This window comes from Cinclus cinclus, chromosome 2 (assembly GCF_963662255.1).
Source record: "Cinclus cinclus chromosome 2, bCinCin1.1, whole genome shotgun sequence".
Lineage (NCBI taxonomy): Eukaryota > Metazoa > Chordata > Aves > Passeriformes > Cinclidae > Cinclus > Cinclus cinclus.
Genome location: NC_085047.1, coordinates 42,830,176 through 42,850,347, shown reverse-complemented (window position 1 = coordinate 42,850,347; position 20,172 = coordinate 42,830,176). Strand labels below are relative to the sequence as shown.

Below are 20,172 nucleotides of genomic sequence, written 5' to 3'. Positions count from 1 at the left end.
AGGTAGGATATTCAGAAAACTGAATTTCAAGATTCAGTCCATTTGCAGCATTAAACATGACATTGCACATCTCACCCTCACTAGAGTACAATTGCAAGGCAGATAAGCACACTATTTACAACTTTCATGTGCCTCTCTTCTGGTGTCTTGTAAGGAATATAGCAAAGAATTAAGTTCTGAAAGCATGGTACTATGGAGATACTACACAACCACTCACTCTCTCAGGCACAGAAAGCAGTATAAAGATTTTTCTTTCATATCATCCTGAGGGCATTCCTAGGTATTCCCTACATAGAAATTCATTTTGGCATATAAGAGCAGTGCCCTGTTATGATTGGTGGCAGTCTGATCAATTGTGGGCACTAGAACAACATGATATCTTTGATTTGAAGAACACTGGGCTTCCTGGTCAATGATTAAAATCAAACTGAAGAGAGAGATGTGCATTCAGTCAAAAAAAAGTGCTCAAAAATTCAGGAAACTGCTAATTAGAATAAAGCTGTATGGCACTGGCATCACAGAACATGCAGCTGCTACTTGGGGAGCCTCTGTATCTTGCATTATCTCACACTACTATCAGAAACCACAACTGCTTCAGGCTAGAGCCACTGCAGACACAATAGACTTCACTGCAACAAAGAAATTGTGCATTTGCAACAGCTGGGAATACAAAGCAGCTGGGAGTATGGCGTTCTATCTGCATCCCATGCCAAGTCTGACCACTAAACGCCAAGGATACTGAAGTTCACCACCTCCACACCCTCGAAGCCCTGCAAACACACTGTCAGCTCCTGACAAGCCATGGAGCTGAGTCACTGATGTCCAAGACCTTGAGCTGCTCGGTCAGCAGAACTGCAAGGATGCTGAAGGTAAGGGCCTCTTTATTGTTTAACCCAGTCAAAGCTCTGGAAAATGCTTTCAAAGAAGGAAGTGGATGCAGAATTAAGTGTGAGCATGGTCAGCTGGTTCACAAGTGACAGAAGTCACTTCACCCTCTCCCAGGGAAACACTAGACTGGCTTAACCTTTTTTCAGGGTTGTTTGCAACGTGCTACAGAAAAGCCTGACTAGAGCTTTCTTGGAATAGTCCTAAGGAGCACGTAAGTGCTCACATGCACAACATATCAGTCAGGGCACCCAGTCATTACAGCAGGGCGTAGCAGACAGTCATAACATACATCAGCCTTCCTGCCAAAACTAGGTCACAGAGTTTTACCCGGTAGTTTCTAGATCAAATTTTTCCACTTCTCAAAGCAATTCAGGTGCCTAGTGCAGAGAGCCAGTGCTGTTTGAAGCTGCTGTTTGAATGGATAGTCAAAACATTCATTGATGGGCTGACTGGTATGTTGCAGGTCCTGAAGGAGATACACACAGGCATCACAAATGACACTGAATATTTTTTAAAGCCCTGTATATCCTCTCATCTGACTTACATCAGTTAATTGCAGTGTCTGAAAAATTCTCACCCCACACAGTTCTAAAGAAAAATGCATTGCTTAAGAAGTCTGCCTGCTAATACATTTTTTCCTAGCCTCTTGCCTGCTCAGAAACAAGATAGCAATTCCACACTCTTCAGGTGAGCCTGACTTCCCCAGATCCCCCTGCAGGTTCATCTTAATCTGTAGAAAGTAGACTTAATTCTAATATTACTAATTTCCCGCCTGGAACAAATTAATGAAATCTCAAGTCCTGAGCAGTCCTGCGCTTTCTTACTTAAGATTTCACAACCTTTGACAACATGTGAAGTTGTTACACGAGACAGAACAGGTTTTAGAGGCATTTCAAAATCAGATAAGTAAAAGCACATTAATCAAAGCTCTTTAAAACTACATGCTAGGTTCAAAACATTTACATTTTTAGTAACAAAGAGAAGATATGTACATGTAATAAAGCTGGACAGAAGTCTGCATTTGAAAGAATGCAGAAATCAAGCCAACCTACAGGTAAAGAATCCTGGTCTGGACTGAACAGTATCCATACTCGGGCTCTAAGTGTGGGCAACTGTGACTGAAGATGACTGACTTTAAATGAGAGCCACTGACTCCACCACTGCAGGACCTGATGCAATTAACCTGGCAGTATTCTTCCAGTGACTTACATGAAATCCTTGCAAACTGTCTATGAACATCTCTTTTTAAGTATCCACCATGCAAGTCTTGGGATACAAAGCTGAAGAGGGAAATGAGTCAAACCAGTAAGGGAATAGGAGCCCCCCAACTATCAGCTTACAAAACAAAATCCAAGACTTCAGAGGTGCCTGGGAGATCCTATTATTTAGCTGCACCATCCCTATAAAGTTCCAAACACAGAAAAGTAGCTTTTATGTTTAATCCCTAGCACAGATTGTACAGCTACCCTCCGTCTCATCTTTAAGCCTATGAGGACCAGGATTTCTGTCATTTGAAAAATAAATTCAGAAAGAAATATCAGATGCTCTTGGGGTTTTGGGGGGCTACTGTTCATTTTTTCAAAAAGAGGAAATCACCAAACAGCAGAGCAGTTCACTTCCCTGTCAAAAATGAAAGAAAGACAAATGGAATGGAGTTTTATTGTACTTTTGCAGGCAAACAACCCAAACTTTCTTCGGGATAAGACAGCATTCTAATCACTGCAGTCTACAGAGAAAAGTCAACAATGGCAACAGAGTAAACAAGCCCAAGTTGGAGAAGTAGAAATATTTTAATTCAGTCTTCATGAAAACTATTAGTAGTATATATTACACAAGTATCAAGACATGAAAAAACTTTGAAAGTCCTGTTCCTGCAACAGCTAGCCTCTTTTCTCCTTAAGTTGAGAAGAGAGCCAGAAGTAGCTGAAGTTAATTAATATTAACTATAAATAACAGCAATCTTAGTATATTTCCTCACATCTACATGGAGGAAAATAATGAGAAGAGTTATGCCAAGCTTCATTTTAGGAACTTAACAAAAAACTTCTTTGAATAAAAGTGACACTAGTGAAACCACTTTCCCTACGCAGAAAGGAATGCCACCAAAACCTCACCCTAATATTGAGTTAATTTTATGAACAGAGAATCTCTGGCACCGAAGGCCTTCTACACATAATCACACACAAATCATGAGGATAAACTTTACTATCACAGAACTTTGTTAAGTAGCTGATTAATCCTCTTCTGTACCACAATTTTCCATTCTTCAGATACTGCTGGTCTTAAGCTTCAGCAGCTGGAGGATGGCAGGAACAAAGACATTTTGCAAATTTCCCTCTTTACGAAAGAAACGTCCGGACTGTACCCTTTATTGTCCCCCTGCAAATAGGGCATTTCCTAAGGGATGGTGCACATTCTTTGCACACCACTAAGTGACCACATGGAATAAAAACAATAGAAACCTCTTTGTCCATGCAAACTTTACAAGTCCTTTCCTCTTGCAATCTTCTTAACTGTTCTTCCATAGGTAAACCTGGAAAAAATAGTTGACTTTTTGTCAGCCTGAATATATGAAAATGTATTTATTTAGAGTGTAGCTATGCCCCTTTTCACCTTTTATTTCCCTACCTTTATTGACTAAATATAGATGCAAGTGAACATTTTTTAGAGCTCAGAAAGTGGCAAGCAAGGAACTAGTTGGTACTTTCCAGTTCTGTGAGATGATGGGACAGCCCAGGGGTTGGAGGCCAAACAGTGTTTACATTTTAGCAAATGCTGTACTTTTCTTGGTTGCTTATCAGAAACACAAACACAGCCTGACTGGTGGAAGTGAGCTACATCCAGACTTGTATACTTTTCTGCAGTCTATTAACAGATTAAACTGCAGGACCAGAGCAAACTCAATCTCATGTCTGACAAGTTTTTATCTAGACAGCTGTTGGTCAAGCTAGATCTCAGGACACCTATAACCCATTCTGGTAAAGCAGAGATTATACCTGTTCTGAAATGCTGACCAACTATTCATTCTCCAGCCTTTACCAAATGCCTAAACGCTTGTATCAGGATCAAGTCCAGCATGTGCTGCTTGAATTGTTGAGCTCCAGATGTGCAAAGGCACAGGATACAGCTTAGAGCTGAAAGACTTACTTGCAAGTATGCGCATGCACTTAACTTTTGGTTAACTTTTTCAGTCCATATTACTAAAGCAAAATCAGAAAGAAGGTAAAGCACCAAACCTACTTCTTAACCAAAGTTGTTTTCTTTTTTATGTTAGCTGTTTGTTCTACAGTAGTCTTTAAGATAAGAAGGTAGGATCTAAGGTACCTGAAACATCTTCTGTGGGAACATACTTGATGGTCTTCTCCACTAGAATAAAAGAAAAAAAATCCTTATCATTTAACTAATCTATGTTCAAACAACATCTGTTTGTTTCTTTTTCTTTAGACTGCTGTGAGAACACTGGTTAGACTTCTATAAAAGGATATCCTTCAAAAATAAAAGGAAGCTAGACAGACATACCAAATAAATCTTTGTAGAGCACAGGGTCACAATCTCGTAGACAATTTCTGAAGATGCTGGCTGCTTCATTTCCTTTCACTAAAATTGTATCTATCAGTTCCCTTGCCTGCAATGGTATCTGAGTCTTCTGCTTAATAACATCATGCTCGAGTTCTGTTATCACTTTAGCTGACAGTAAACTCCCGAGGATTGGGAGTACACATGTTAAACGTTGGAATAAAGCCATTCGATTCTTCTGGATCAAGTACAAATCATCTGGAATGTAAGGGGGAATTAGGTAAGAGAATTAGGAATACACTACTCCAAATTGCATTTCTCTGTTTAACAATAATTGATACATTCTTTAAGCTCTATTTGCAATGTTTGCTTATTACACAACATTAATAAAACCCTCACGTTACGTGAATACCACCCTGTTTAAGCGGTATTCACATAATGAACAGACTTCAGGAAACCACACACAAGCTGCTTCTGAGCAAAAGCCTGTTCACAAGGACACTTCCTGTTCCCATCTCTAGGTTCAATGATCAGAGAGGATCTTGTGTAACTCTGTATTAGTGAGACTTAGGGTCTCTGTACAACTGCAAAGAACAAACTAACACCAATGCTAACTCATCAACATGCCAAAGGTTAACTTTTGTCAGTACTATGCTGTAGATAAAAGAAAGTTCTTCTAAGAAGTGCTCAACACAATTATGTACAAGAAAATCAGAAGTACAGCACAACCAGACTGGAGACTATTTTAATACTCCACCACAATACAAGAGCAAAAAAATTTCCAGCAAGATTAAATGTGGAATCCATGTATGTTTTTCTGACAGAAATGTAACTACGAAAGGAGCACCCTTAATTCCATTTATAATTAAGAAGTTTCAAAATCGGAAGGATTTCTTCAAAACTTATATGGCACTGAAGCAACAGGCAATGTTAAAGACACATCAAATAAGAAAACTGCTGACATTCATGGGCTGAGTCACGCAGAATAGGAGATCTTTGCCTATCTTACAGAATCTGAATTTGTAGAAGTTTATGGCCCTCTCTAGGAGGTGGCTTATTTATTTTCAAGCAGCTTAAAGAGCAGGAAAACTTGAATAAAAATTAGTGGAATGTAACAAGTGTTTCAATAACATCAATATAAAGGCACACAAATGAAAAAAAACAGCCTTCGGAAAGAAGAGGTGATTCTGAACCCTTGGCCTCTGCTATGAACCGTTCTCCTAAAAGGAATGAAACAATTCTCAGAATGCTGGTTCCATACAGATATCCTGATATCAGCTTTCAGAGTAGCTGACCCTAGCAGCAATTAAACTAAATCACGTAGTGCATAGAAACAAATATAAAAACCATACATACTCCTAACTGTTTCAGACTTCACTTTTATTTATGCCTGATGCCTACCTGATGCTGCTTCTTCCAACTGCTTTTCCTTCTCTTCTTCAATCTTCTCATCTTCAGCCGTGAGCAAATCAGACACAAGATCATTAACAGTCTTGTAGTTTTCTCCAGTGGCCAAGATTTTACTTTGCACTGTTTGCTTTATTAGCCTTCTACTGAATCCCATCTCCAAGGCAGCTTTAACCACAGGCGTATTCATCATGATTGCATCTTCTGAATGGCTCTCTCCAGGATCAAAACGAATGACTAATCAAAAAGGGAAATCCTCGTGTATAATATAAAGAATAAAATACCCATATAACCCCCAAGTCAGACATATCAACATTACCTACACATACGAACACAAACATGAAGCAGTAATAAGTTTCAACTGTTTAAAGATAATTTTTTTAAAGCAGTTTTAAAAATGGAATCCAGTCAGTCATGGATTGAACCAAGATAACCATCAGTCCATGTCAGGCCTTTGTTAAAACCTAGGTTAATCCAGAGAAACCACCGAGAATGCCATTGTGTCCTAGCAGCTTTTTTTATACTTAGTTATTTCCAACTTCAGCCTTGAAAAATGGCCTGGGGGTGTGCCAGGGGTGGGGGAGAGAAGTCAGAGTTTATAGTACAAACAATTGCGCTATTCTAGCTCTTGATCAGTAAACTGCATTCAATTTGGTAAACAACAGACACATGGGATTCTGACTCACTGTCCTCAGCCAGCAGGGAGAGGACAGCAGAAACTCCCAGAGGATCAGTGGGTTTTTCCACCGTAAAGTTCAGCCTAGAAAAGACTTCACTGTATCAGCTTGTCCTACCTTAACTGCTGCTGCTCAGCTCAGAGCATTTACCTATTTACATGCCTAGAGATAAAAAATAAACTCACAGTCATGACAACCTCTAACAACTGTCCCACCAAAGCTCAACACTGATTTAACTAAACCCTGAAACAAATTAAAAACCAGCAACCAAGTGTGCAAATCAAAAAATTCAGTACGAGCTGCTGGCATGAAAATAAGGAAGATGAAAAACAAGATCTCTTAGAGGTGTTTCCTTGGAGTTTGTCAACACCACATCAAAATGGTTAAACTTTTAGGAAACAAATCTAAGAATTGGCTATACAGAGCTAACTTGCTTAGCAATCATTAAGTCTGAAAAATGCTGAGGAAGTTTAAAAACATGATTTACTATACGTACTTGGAGGATCAAGGTTTTCATCTACAGGTGGATCAGAGGTTGACAAGAGCTGTAGAACACAAAAGAACTATGTCAGAATTGAAGTATTGCTCTTCCCTCTGTGTACCTTTCTAACAGATTGTTCATCACCAATCCTGCTAAGCTTTCTACCCATTAAATATTTCACCTGCAGTTACACAAGTCTGCAAATTTGTGCCACTGTATATAATCAACGAAAAGCTGGCGCTGACCATTTCCATGAAGAGGAGTCTGGTTACTCTTGTCATAAGAATTACAAATAGAAATAATTCACATTGGCCATGACTGATTTCTGAAATAATAATTACTGATCTGCACTATTCAGTGTACAATCAAAATTTCTCTCTGCTAACATAAAGGAGCTCACTGCCTCATAGGACTCTCTATAAATAATCTGTACAGGTTAAACCCTAGTAGTCCAAGACCAGCCATGGTTCAGCACTAGTTTCTTTTATGTGCTCATGAAGAGCATTTATGTTAGAAACCCAGGAGAAACATATACAGAAATGAGGCAGAAGAATGGACTGAACTGAAATAAAAAAAAAAAACAAAAAAAAACATAGCACTGTTCAACAAGGCAAAATCAAAGTTACAGTACAGTAAAAGTTTACCTGTTCAAGGAGATGGGGGAATCTGGCCTGAATTTGATTTACAAACTCTCTTCCTTTCACACGAAGCAGATATTCACACCTGAAACATTGACAAAAGTATATCAAATCCTACTTTCTACTTGCCAAAGGGAAAAAAATAGAAGAATGAACAAGTTTAAACCCAGTGTAAGCTAAATGTATTTCTCTTCCTTCAGAAGAGAAAGAATACCCTTAATTGGAAGCTTGGTGCAGCCTACTGTCTGGGGACACTTAGATAAAGTTTTTCCATGACATTCAGCTGTCAGTAGGCTTACATATATAAATGCAGCAGCTTTACATTCTGCTACCACTTGTAATCAAAATGGTATGTCATGAGAAACAATACTGTATCAGTATCACTACAAAGTGCAGGGACAAACTGTTTCTATCTTGCATCTCACCATTCTTATCTCCTACTCAAATCATTCAAAAGAAAATTTAACAAAATATAACACCATTATCAAAGCCAGATCTGCTTCACTTCACAGGTTTATCTCTTATGTACATTTACTGACAGGCTTAACAGAGTAATAAACAACAGTGACATTTAACCCTACATATATCATATAGTCCAGCAGTAGCTGATAAATTGCCCATGAAAGCCAAGCTGGAGATCTTCAATGAGAAGAACTTTTATTAGCTTTCCTGAAATTAAGTGCAGCTGTTTCTATAATGGAGGTGGTGATTTCCACAGGCATAGATAGTAATTATGTATGAAATTGCCATTTAATTATAGGTGACATTGAAAAGCTATTTCTGTCCTTTTTCTGGTAGGGACATACTACAGAGCCACTGACACCTTCTTCACAAGCCCTTCCACATGTAGGAACCTAAACTTCACAAGCAGAAAAACGGGTCCAAGAGTATTCAGCATGGGCACAAATTTAGAACCAATGAGTTAAACATTCCTTCTAGTTCACTTCTCAGCAGCCTTTGCTCCCCTTGATCAGCTTACTGACTGCTTCTATTACAGAGCAAAGTACACTCATTAACAATGCAGTCTCACTTGCTGTTGGTGATCTGGGGATGAACCCAGCTTTTAATAATGAAGGGAAAAGCATTATACGCCATGGTTAATGAAGAAATGTTTTAATTATGCCCACCTACACACTTCAGTGCTTTTAGACATACATGCAATACATCCAAATGAAAGAGTGAAATACATCCAAAGATCTGAACATCAAATAAAGTTAAAAAAACCTATTAAGTGCAGTACATATCTGTGAAAATTAGAACATTTATGAATATGAATAAATTATGATAAAGATATTGCAAGTTACCTTGGAAACCACTTTGCATGCTCAATCCATGGATCATCTCCAGATTCCCAGCACCTTAACCCACCATCACAGCAAAAACACTTCACATCATCATTGCGACCTTAAAAAAAAACAAAAAGGGAAAACATCTAGCAAATATTGATCCAACTAACTTTAAAGTAAATGATGGCATAGCAGTACAAATAAAACTGGAGAAGCCTGGGTTTCTTACCTACATAGTAAAAGCCAGCATCTGCAAGCTGTTCAGGCTGAACTGGAATTCTGGTGGGCCAATTTATGAATGTTTTAACACGTGCTTCATGGGTTTGCATGCTCACATTTGAAACATTGAAACTCTGCTGGTCACGGATAAGGTTTTCCACAAAAGGGCAGTTGGGGTAGTGTCTCCGATGCTCTGACACAGCATTATCTTTTGGTTCCCAATTACACAGCTGACCACCACAGGTAAAACAAGCAACTTTGTCTGCTGTCCCCAGGTAATAAAGTCCAGCCTTTGCCAGATCAGTGGGTGAAAGAAACGTCAGTGGCCATGAGTGAAAGGTGCGTAGCCTAGCATCTTCTGTCCTCATGAGAGGATTATGAAGCTTAGGGCTCAAGAATGGAAGGTCTTCAGCTGCCCTAGTAGTTATTGGGTCTTGAGGAAAACTGGAAAATGAGCCACTGAAATATCCAACCTGTTCTAGACTTGGAGAAAGTGCTATGGAACGTAGAGACGGTGAGAGACTGTTCACAACTGAGGGTGAAAAGGCAGAATGAGACGACAGTCCAAGGCTGTTAACTGAAAGCATTCTTTGAACAAAACTGCAGCTAGGATACAGCTGCTTATGTTTTTCCATAGCATTATCTCCTGGCTGCCAGTTATCCAACGTTAAGCCACAACTGAAGCACTTAACTTTATCTTGCACACCCGTGTAATAAAACCCAGCCCGGGCAAGGCTCCGCTCTGACACCGGCGTGTTCATGGGGAAAGTAGAGAATGTTGACATTCTGTAGAGTTCACAGGACAGGTCATACTTCAGTTCATCACTCAGAGCACTCTGCCTCATGACGCTAGCCAAGTAAGGGCTATCTTCCACTATGTTCATAATGGACTGTTTTGGGAAAAATGGGACAAGTCTTCCTCTGGGAGGTAGTTGTGTGCATTAAAGGCAATTTGGAATAACCCCGCCTGTACAAAAGCAATAAATACTTTAAAGTGTAACTTTAAATGTGCATACGAATAGAACTGACCTCATGATTTAACAGCCTTTAAACGTTTGGGAAGTTCTTGTACCTTAGTTTAGCAACTGCTTTCACCAAAAAAGCTTCCCCATCCCATTCTAACAACTGAATAAAGCATGCTGAAAAGCAATTTCCATTGCATGTCTTATTCTGTATATCTGGGAGAGCAGTAACAATTTGTCAGGCTCGTGGAGGTGGGATCAAAAGAGGAAAAATCTCAGATGGGTTTATTAAAATCCTTTGTCAATAAAGAAACTAAATTGGGGGGCAACTAAAACAACATTGCTCTTATCCAGAACATGTTAAGTGATTTAAGGACAAGATTTCACCCTACACAGATGATAAATATGTAGCTTATACACATACAAAGATTTTAATTTGCAAAACTTTACTAGGAGGCTGAAAAGAAAGGTTTATCAAGTTCAAAGGGCACACAATAGAGACCCCAAACTGATGTTAGTAAACTGATCATGTACATTTGCTACTACTGGACTCCAAAAACAAAACCTCTCAAGTTCTGCCTTTTGCTGTAACAAGTTGTTAAGACTAAAGAAGTTAGTTTATACTCAACTTCACATGTATAGAATATTCAGCTATTAGAGAAACAAATCCTATACACTGTCTCAGACAAGGATGAACTCTCTTTATTAAGAAACATGGGATAGCCCCAGGCTTGCCTACAAGTCTGCACTGAATTAACAGAGCACTTCAGTTTTAACCTGGTGCCTTAGTTACAAGTACAGAGCTATCAAATTTAACATAAATTAATTGCCTCATGTTGAGACATTCTGATGCTTCATACTGTTGAATTAAGTTCTTTCTGTATGCCATGTTTATGGCATACAGAAGGAAACAGAACTCTCAGATTAAAAAAATTTATTTGATGCCTTAGTTTCTTTATTTCTGCACAGAACTACCTCCCAGAGGTAAGACTGAAGTCCCTTCTAAGGTGCCTACGCCTCCATATTGGTACTGACTGTCCTCAAGAAGAAACTGGAAGTATCTGTAATTTCAATCATACAATTTTTTTGTGGCAGAACAAAACCTGTAAGGAAGAGAAAAAGAGTGTTTTAAAATACACAAGATGAGATGCATGCAGTATTTGTAAAAACGGCAATTGCACAGATTGGAACAGCATAATTTTTTTGCCATTATAGAATGCTAAGGGTTGGAAGAGACCTTGTATATCATCTAGTCCCAACTCCCTTGCCATGGGCAGGAACACCTCGTAGTAGATCAGGTTGCTTAGAGCCCCATCCAACCAGGCTGCAAAACATTGCCACGAGTGGGGTGTCCACAACCTCTCTGGGCAACCTGTTCCAGTGTCTCTCACCACCCTCACAGTAAAGAATTCCTTCCTAATATCTAACATTAATTTCCTCTTTCAGTTTGTACCCATTACTGCTTGTCCTATCACTACAGTTCCTGACGAGGAGTCCCTCCTTGGCTTCCCGGCAGACCCCCTTCAGATACTTTTTCATGTCTCCATGAAAGCCTCTTCTCCAGGTTGAACAGCCCCAAGTTCCTCTGCCTGTCTAATGTCAGCTAGAACGTTTCAGGGAGTCAACTTCACACACACTGATACGGAGTGGATTTCACACACCACTTCCCTGTTACTGACGCATATGCAAAACTGCTTGACGGACAAGCAGAATTTTTTTGGCAGATGGATTATCAGGCTACTTAATCACAAGCTGCATAACTAAAGATAAGATCCTGTACTAAAGAAGCTACATCCATTTAAATTGGTTTAAGCTTGCAGATTCCAAACAATGAAGACACAGTTTCATAACACTGACTTAAAGAGTACTGGATTTTCTTATTTAGGTAAATGCAATTATATTTCAAGCAAGGACATCGGCAACACTGAACTTCCTCAAAAATTCACGCAACGGCAAACACAAAGTTCAAAGGGTTTTTATATATGTAGCTATGAATAAATATAAAATTATGTATTTAGTAGCCTGGTCTGGAGGATCGGTTTTCAAAAAGTTTTTCCAGGAAAGACTCGGTCATGATGACACAGCACCACAGAAACAGACCCCTGCACTGTAAGGCACCAAACCCCGAGCACCAGACCCCGCACGGCGGGGCCTGAGAGCGGCCCCAACCCCGGCGGTGACAGCCCCACGTCCCACGTCCTCCCGGGCCTCGATCTCCGCTCCCCCTCCTCCCGGCGGCGCCGCCGGACCGCGCACAGAGCACAGGGACAGGGCACAGGGACAGGGCACAGGGCACACAGCATCGGCGCCCCCCGCCCACTGGAGGCCACCCCCTCCCGGTAGGGCCCGGCCCGGCCCGGTCCGGTCCGGTCCGGTCCCACCCGCAGACACCTCTCCTCTCTCCTCTCTCCTCTCCCCCCTCCCCCCTCCCCGTACTCACAGCCTCCGAGCGGGCCCCCGCAGCGGCCCCCAGCAAGGCCCAGCCTATATGCGGTGCCTGGTAGGGCCCGAGGGAGATCAGCCCCCGCTCGCACCGCCCCGCCTCGGGAACTCCGGCTACGCTGGCCCGGAGTTCCCGGCCGGCGCCGGCGCAGGCGACGCCCGAAGGGGCGGGCACAGCACCGCTCCTCCTCGGGCCGGCCAGCGCCCTCCTGCGGCCGCCGGGGACGGGAGGGGCTCCGCGGGCCGGGCCTGGGCACCGGGGCTCGCCCGGGGGACGCTCCGCCCTGCGGGGGAGGGCGGCCGTGCACTCTGCGGGAACCTCGGTACTTTCCTCTGCCCTCTTCCTCGGGAGGGGGAACCCCGAGCGTGCTTCCCGGGCGGGGATTTCCAGCCCGCCATCAGCCGGGAAGGGGAGCAGCTGGAGGGGCGGCGGCCCGAGCCCCTGGGCCCCGTTCTGGCTGTGCCGGGACAGCGGGCCCGGCGGTGCCGGCACCGCGCTCCACGGCCGCACGGCGCGGTGCTGCTCCCTCCCCTGGGCTCGCCGCAAGCCCCGCGTTTTCACCCTTGCTCCCTGACACCAGCGCCAAACACAGTTGCTCGGCCGCATTTCCTAATATAGGCAGCTCTGCTGCCTGCAAGAGGGGTGACGACGTGACCCGTGAAAGGCTTTGGTCACTTGAAGGCACCGGGGAAGAACAAAAGACCGTAAATTTCCACTGGAGGGACTTAAGACGGTATCTCTGCATATGGAAATCTGAAAAACTTCCACAGCACCTACCGGAACGCTGACCAAAAGCTCAAAATGTCCCGGCACAGTCATGGTCTGGCATTTCCTATGAACAAACAGCAGATAAGAGGTTTTAAAAAGCCCCTTTTTGTGATGACAAATTGGTTGTAGGGTGTTTACACAACTGAGAACTGGAGAGTAAAAATTAGGAAGTGTAACAACATTATGATACTAGTGGGTAATTTTCTGTATCAGAATTCCAGTAAGATGAGTTTGCAAGAGACTCATTTATATATTTTCTAAAACTCTTTCAAATTTCCTGCCATTATATGATGACATTTATCATATATAACAATACTGTCAAATTTGAACTGTGACAGCAACATCTAGTACAGCACGGCTTCTACTGTAACACTACTTAACATCATATCATGATAGAGAAAAATTTGCTTTGCAGCAGTTACAGAAAAAAAAGAAAGTTAAAATCTTCCTTTTAAAGTTTAAAATGGTTGTCAGATCCCTGATACTGTTTTAAGGAAGCTGCTGACCTGGGGAAGAGAAGGTTCAAAAACAGAGTCAGCTCTTCAATACCTTATGTGCTGAGGTGTGGTTTTGTTTGACATAGGTAGTAGCTGTTCAGTGTCACACAAGGAACTGAGCTCTGTATTTATGTGTGGCTTTAATTGCAAGTGCTTAAAGATTTACTTTGACTGGCTATCTCCAGTTTGGCAACTTCAAGCAGGACTCCCCAGATGAAGTTATACTGATCTATTATAACAGATAATTGACGTTGTACTATGCATTCTCCCAGAACTAGTTAACCCAGTGTTCCTCCTTAGCTTTCCTCTCTCCCTCCCTCCCTCCCTTGTTCCACTCCACACCCAGCCACTCTCTGTCCTTGCCCCTCTGTACCCTTGGCCTCCTGCTAATCTGGCAATAGAAACTGCTATTTCCTTCCCTCCCAGGCCTCAAGGCGAGCAGTTTCAGGTTCTCCCTTTGTGCTTGGTAGTCTCACATCGCAATGGAGGAAGGGCGGGGGGAGAAAATAAAAAGCTATCACAAGCTAAAATGCTTGTGATAGGAGAAAAAGAGGTGTAGCTGCCCTGAGCTGTCAGGCACTTTCTGCTTGCTTTGCCTCATTCAGTACAGAATCAGCCCCCATTCCCAGTAATTTCTTTGCTTTTCAGAGAAAGAGGTGAGAGGGAACTTTCCCCACCTAACTGCAATGATGGACTTTCCTTTAAGCAAAGGACCTGAAGTAAGAATGTGACTAAAAGGTTCTTCTTAAGACTGAAATTCCTGAGGAGCTGTGCCTTATCATTAACGTTCTATGTCTGGCTTCAGCCTGGGGCCAGGGTAACTCTCCAGAGGCAGAGTAAGAGGACAGCAGTGGTGCTTAAGCCCTACCCAAGCTAAATGTATGCTTTTGCTTTGGTTTTCAGGCTGTGGCATATCACTAGGACTGTTCCTTACTCCTGCCCTTTCACCAACTACAGCAGCCTTCCAAGATCACAGTCTTGACTTAAAAAACATTGAGTGGGTGGGTGAAACCAGCCCCTCTGCTTTGCAGACTCTTAGCTCTGGAGACGGGGGAAAGCATTCAGCATTTAGATAAAGCTGAACCAAACCAAGGGAAACCGCAGAGGTCAAAGCACTAATAAAAGTGCTGCTGCCACATTACCAGGGTTTATGAAAATAAGCGTCATGGGACTGTTGACTGAAATAGCGAAGGTGAGAGAGCAAATTTCTGGAGGTGGAAGGCAGTCACCCAGCAGCATGAGTGTATTATTACACCAAGTAGCACAGCCAGCCCTTGAAGTACCTGATGCAACTGTGAGTCCAGATGTCTTCTCTCAAAGTCATGCTGAATGTCAATCTCCCTGTGCTGTCATCCTTCTCTGATGCATTGTCCAGTTTACCATCTTCCACAACATTAAAGTATCTGGCTTTAGTGGTGCTTCTGTAACACACCTCTAAACATCTGTGGAAAAGAAAGATGGAAAAAACACACATTGTTATTTGCCTTTCCATTGCTACTGACTCCTGTATCCACTCTCCCACAAATCTAAACCGCCCTGTAAAACCTGTATTAAAAATTAAAAACAGTTATCACTGGTGGGTATGTGGGTAGTGCCCACATTTTTCAGCTTTCCAAAGGTATCAAATGCCTCCATGGAACACGACCTGCTTAGTCTGAGCTCCTCTGTAGTGTTGGTTTGTTTCACTGCAAGCATCAACCCCTATTCCAGCAGTAAGGAGTAGGTTTTGTCTCATAAACTGACTTAACGTGGTGACTAGGTTTCCACAAAAAACTTCAGGAGTTCCTCGACTCCTTCAGGACACGAGGGGAAGATAATAATGAGGGAAATAAGAAAAAAAAAATATTAAGGAAAACTTTGGAAAAGCCAACTTGAGGCAAAAATTACCATCTGTAGAAAAAGTTGCATTATCTATTCAATTTACAAATGAAGCCAAGTCTCAAGAGCAGAATAGTTCTGGCTTCCTGTAAACATGAGACGAGATAAACTCTGTTATGATAATCTATGTGGGTGAAACTGACCACTTTGTTTTGACTAAACAAACAGAGCAAATTTTATTTTTTATTTTATCTTTTAAACTTTAGTCAGGGGTTTGCCTTTGCCCGGGGGAAGGGAATTGAAATTTCTCCTCAAAACATCTCTTCACCAGGAGAGGCCTGATGAGTATAGCACCCACAGATTGGGAGTAGCCAGAAGATGCACAGGAGATAAGAGAACATTAAGGAACATTACCCTTGGTGTAGCTGGAGATACCTGGTCTGGGAAGAGATCGATAAGAGAGCCAAAGAACAAGGACCAGATTAGCATCAAAGGCAATCAATAACCAGTAGGAGATAAAATACTAAGAGTTGTGTAATTTAAGACCAATGAATGTGATTTTCTTTGGGGTTTTTATATATAAATATGTGAAAAGTCTGGTAAAGGACCATATGAATGATTCTCAGTGCACAACCTGGGCATGTGTTGATGAAATAATTTATGTTGCACATCCTGGTCAGAATAAAGTAATGCCTTGATTCTCTAACACTGAAAAGATGTTGTTGTAGAATTTCTGTTTTTCCCATAGTTTCGGTGTCAAGGGCACCTACATCTACACCAGCAATAATGATTATTTTTCTCCTTTTTTAAAATGAAACTTTTCAAATTTGGCATTTGGGCATATAGAAAAAAAAAAAAGGCATCCATGACTCATTGTGATAAGGCTAATACTCAAGAAAAAAAAATAACATCTTTCTGCTCCCTTTCTGAAAAGTTTCCATTCCCTTTGCACACAGACAAGAATTTTATTTTTCATATCCTTCTACAAAAAAAGGATCATGATTACAAAAGTTTAAGTTTACCTAAATCAATTGTGGGCTTTCTCATCTTTAGTGCTCAGATAATTTCTCCCATAAACCATAAGTAGTCTCAAGAACACATCAAAGCCGCACTGAATAAGTTGAGGCCTTTAAATCAGTCAGAAACTCTCATTAATATTTGGAAGATAAAAAATCATCTGAATGAGTTGCAAGATGATCTTGGTAAATGTTGAGCTCAATTCTCTTTTTAGATTGGAGAATCTATTCATTTTTCTTAAGTTTTATTGTCTGCTTCTAGGAAGACCATTCTTTTCTCCTGGTAGTATTACAAACATACATTCAGCAGGAGATAGGAATGTGAAAAATGCCAAAGCAGAGATGATTTTTCCACCAAAATCAAGTGGCAAGAGGACCACTTATATATCAGGGAAATAAAAAGGCTTCTATTCAACTGCTTCAAATTGTGTCAATTCAGAGCCCCACTTTCCTGGCTTTTTCCAAAGGAGGTGTCTTTCTAAACAGCAGGTTGTCTGCTTTGACTCCAAGTTACTTCCTGCTGTCAGAGTAAGAAAGTTTCTCTAGATCTGATTTCCCTCATTTATTCCCAATTATCTCTGCAGATTTTAAAACCTTCCCAAGGTGTTTAATTTTCTTTAGTTGAACCAGCTGCTGCTATTCATGTTATTTTTCTGTCAATACTCCTTCAACTGAAAGATAATCAAATGTGGCAATGTTTAATTACCGAAGGTTTTCTACCAGGACTGCTGCTAAGTTCAGGAAGATACAAGTGATTTGTAAATCATGCTAGATGTGATTCCATCACACTTTACCTAGAAAATGGGTGATTGCCTTGTTCTGTTTAAAAGGCCAAATACCTCAGAAATTAAATCATCCATTCAGAGGCTACAGGTACAAGATAAAGTCTCCCAAACTATCTGCATCACCATTTCAAATGGCACATAAGCATATGGGAACACACTAACTTCCACAAACCCATATACCAACAAGAACTTAAGCCTTCTGTTGCAACATGCAAAATAAGGCCCTAATTCTGTAAGCAAAACCAGAAATCTGATCTCTGTGCCTGCCTGAGTTTCCAATACAGCTCATGGGGAACTGATTTGTGATTTACAGCAAAACCAAAAAACCCCAAGGCCCCGTGTGCAAACTGAACAAGCCATAAATCAGCTCTCTGTGAACAACGATGGCTCAAGCAGTTGTAGCATTCACAGGGTTAAATGACAGGAGTGGAGGCTGCTTAGGTTAATCCTGGTGCCAAGTGGTCCTAAAACTGCAGCCTGAGAGAAGCTGAGCTTTCAATTTCTGTATTCTGCTGCACAGTACTACGTTTCTTAAGGACAGAAGAGAAATAAGAGGAAACGTAGCTGTACTGAAAATGCTTTCACTTTCACTTCTTAGGACTTAGAGGAATAAATAAATTAGAAGTAATGTAGCATGCAACCAGTGGGGGAAAAAAAACACGTTTGTTTTAGACATTAAACTGTAATATTTTCATGAGAATGTATTAGAGGAAAAGCATAGTGAAAACAGAGAAAGTGTGATATGTCTTTGATAAGGGGTTAAGCTAGTATTTTTTTGGCTAGTAGCTACAAATTGGTTATTAATTTACATACCAGTACCCCACTGGATACATGTAACAGGGAGGGGATTGGGGTGAGGAGCAAGTGCCTACTGAGTATAAATGACTATTTATGACAAGGTTAGAAGACTGGGATTCTGGAAGCTGGAATGTTCTGTCAGATTTTGACAGATTTGCTGTTAAATTGTTCGAAGAATTGAAAAGTTACTGGGGTGGAGTGAACAGACAGATAAATTCTTATACAGAAAAAATGATTGCATAAACGAGATGCCAAAATCAGGCTAAAATTACATGAGATGTCATGCTGAATACTCACTTGGTTTTCTTTAGTGGAGTAGGTAGAAAATTGCTCTGTTCCTGGTGTACTTATTCAGAAGGACCACCTCAGACTCAGAAAACAAAGAATATACTGACAGGGTTTAATTTAGCATCAGCCAGTGGCTGCACTGACCTAAAAACCATCTATCCCAGTACCAGCCAGTACCAGACATCCCTGGTATCAGCTAATCTCTTTATGCAATGAAAAGCATCTCAGCCTCTAGTACAATAATCCGGGCCTGTTATCTGAAGTTCAATGCTACTGATTGTGATAATCCAAAAGGTCACTCCAGTCCTTATGAGCGAAGGTTTTTTTGGGGAAAAAGAAGTTTGCATGCGAATTGCAACATTTTTGGGTCAGGAATTCAGAGCTGGCTTGGGGAGCAGGAGTTAGATGTTGTGTTCATTACCCCACAGTGCTGCTGAGACAGAGGGTACAGGAGCCTTGGAGAAGCAAAGGGTCCTTTGTTTCTCTGCTGAGTTATTTCAGCAGAAAGACATTTTTCAGCTGAAAAAGCACTGTCCTAACAATCACTGAGATCAAAGAATGTGAAAGGGGCTGAGTTAAGATTCAAGAGACAAAGAACCCAACTCCTAACACACAAGACAATAAGAACATGTTTTGAACAAAAAAGAAAAGCTTGATAACATGTTCTTGTACAGCATCTGGAAAATTAAGCCCCAGCCTCTGAGGCTTTAAGTCTCTACTTTAAAAAACATTAATGTTATAAGTTGACATTAGATGGATTTTATCCTGCCCTGAGAACAAAGTACATATTTAAAACAGACTAGACCACCAGTTCTGACACTCAAGGTGCTGTGCTCCCTTCAAAGTCTGGAATAGTGGAGACTAAATTACCATCTAAGGGCTGGCACAGAAGAAATCTCAATATCGAATGTGTTGAAGCCTTAGGCACACAACATGACTTCTAGCACCACCTGCACACTGAAAAGTACAAATGCAAGGGTCTGAATAAAGTACCAGTGTCTTGAGGTTTGATACTGGCCTCCTGCCACTTCCCTGCGACTTCCTTAGTTTTATTTTAAGGAAAACTACCTTTTATCCTGTCTCCAAGCTCTTCCTAATAGAGTTTTGAATGTATATGTAACTAGGAACATGGTTTGTGTCTGAACTTTGTCGAACACATACTGTAGGTCTCCAGAACACTCTTTCACTTGGCCACACAGTTATAAGCACAAAATAAGCTACTGTGAAAACATTTCCAAAATTAAACAGGTTATCTTCCTTTGAAAGTATATACAAGAGTCTGGCATTCGCCCATGACTGTAGGAGTTTCTGGTTTTTGTGATTCTGTTTTTCTTACTTGCAAACAATGGTGGTATTCATGCCTAGGCAGTTCATGGGGTTACAGCTTCTGAGGCTGCATTTCTCAATAAGCAGCAATCGCTATAAAAGATGCAGCATACTTCAGTGTTACCACAGTGATTTCCCTTCTGCTGGCTCCTGTGGAGTAATTAAAAAATGTGGGGGTTTTAAAGTGAAACATTGCTTGTACATATGAAGCTACTCAATCCTGCATCCAGACATGTAGACCTGTGGGCAAAGACTTGGTAGACTGGAATACATGTACTTTGTGACTGTGAGTGCTATTCTTTTGTTTCTGTCCTTTCAAATCTCTTTTTCCCCTCCAGTCACCTCCTCTCTACCCAGTG

General features: G+C 41.3%; 1 protein-coding gene across 4 annotated transcripts; it reads right to left on the bottom strand.

Annotated features, from left to right (window-relative positions):
- Positions 1 to 2,529: 2,529 nt before the first annotated feature.
- On the bottom strand, positions 2,530 to 12,651 carry LOC134041185 (inhibitor of apoptosis protein-like). 4 transcript variants are annotated; one of them, XM_062487568.1, is made up of 9 exons: positions 12,515 to 12,651; positions 9,123 to 11,177; positions 8,912 to 9,011; positions 7,614 to 7,692; positions 6,985 to 7,033; positions 5,806 to 6,048; positions 4,408 to 4,662; positions 4,213 to 4,254; positions 2,530 to 3,421 (listed from the first exon to the last, which is right to left on the bottom strand). In XM_062487568.1, exons 2-9 carry the CDS (start codon positions 9,994 to 9,996, stop codon positions 3,228 to 3,230), a joined length of 1,836 nt encoding a protein of 611 aa, XP_062343552.1. In that variant the 5' UTR covers positions 9,997 to 11,177; positions 12,515 to 12,651; the 3' UTR covers positions 2,530 to 3,227. The 4 variants fall into 4 exon arrangements, with proteins under 4 accessions (XP_062343552.1, XP_062343556.1, XP_062343554.1 ...); XM_062487572.1 differs by having other exon boundaries at positions 5,806 to 6,027; XM_062487570.1 differs by lacking the exon at positions 12,515 to 12,651 and adding an exon at positions 11,606 to 11,726.
- Between the last annotated feature and the right edge of the window lie 7,521 nt (positions 12,652 to 20,172).

Bases quoted from the DNA above. Each gene is read 5' to 3' on its own strand.
- LOC134041185 (XM_062487568.1), bottom strand. From the start codon at position 9,996: ATGAACATAGTGGAAGATAGCCCTTACTTGGCTAGCGTCATGAGGCAG. The intron at 9,012-9,122 runs GTAAGAAACCCA...TTTTTTTTTAAG, and splicing joins TGCTGGCTTTTACTATGTAG to GTCGCAATGATGATGTGAAG. The intron at 4,255-4,407 runs GTATGTCTGTCT...CTTTTATTCTAG, and splicing joins GCTCTACAAAGATTTATTTG to TGGAGAAGACCATCAAGTAT.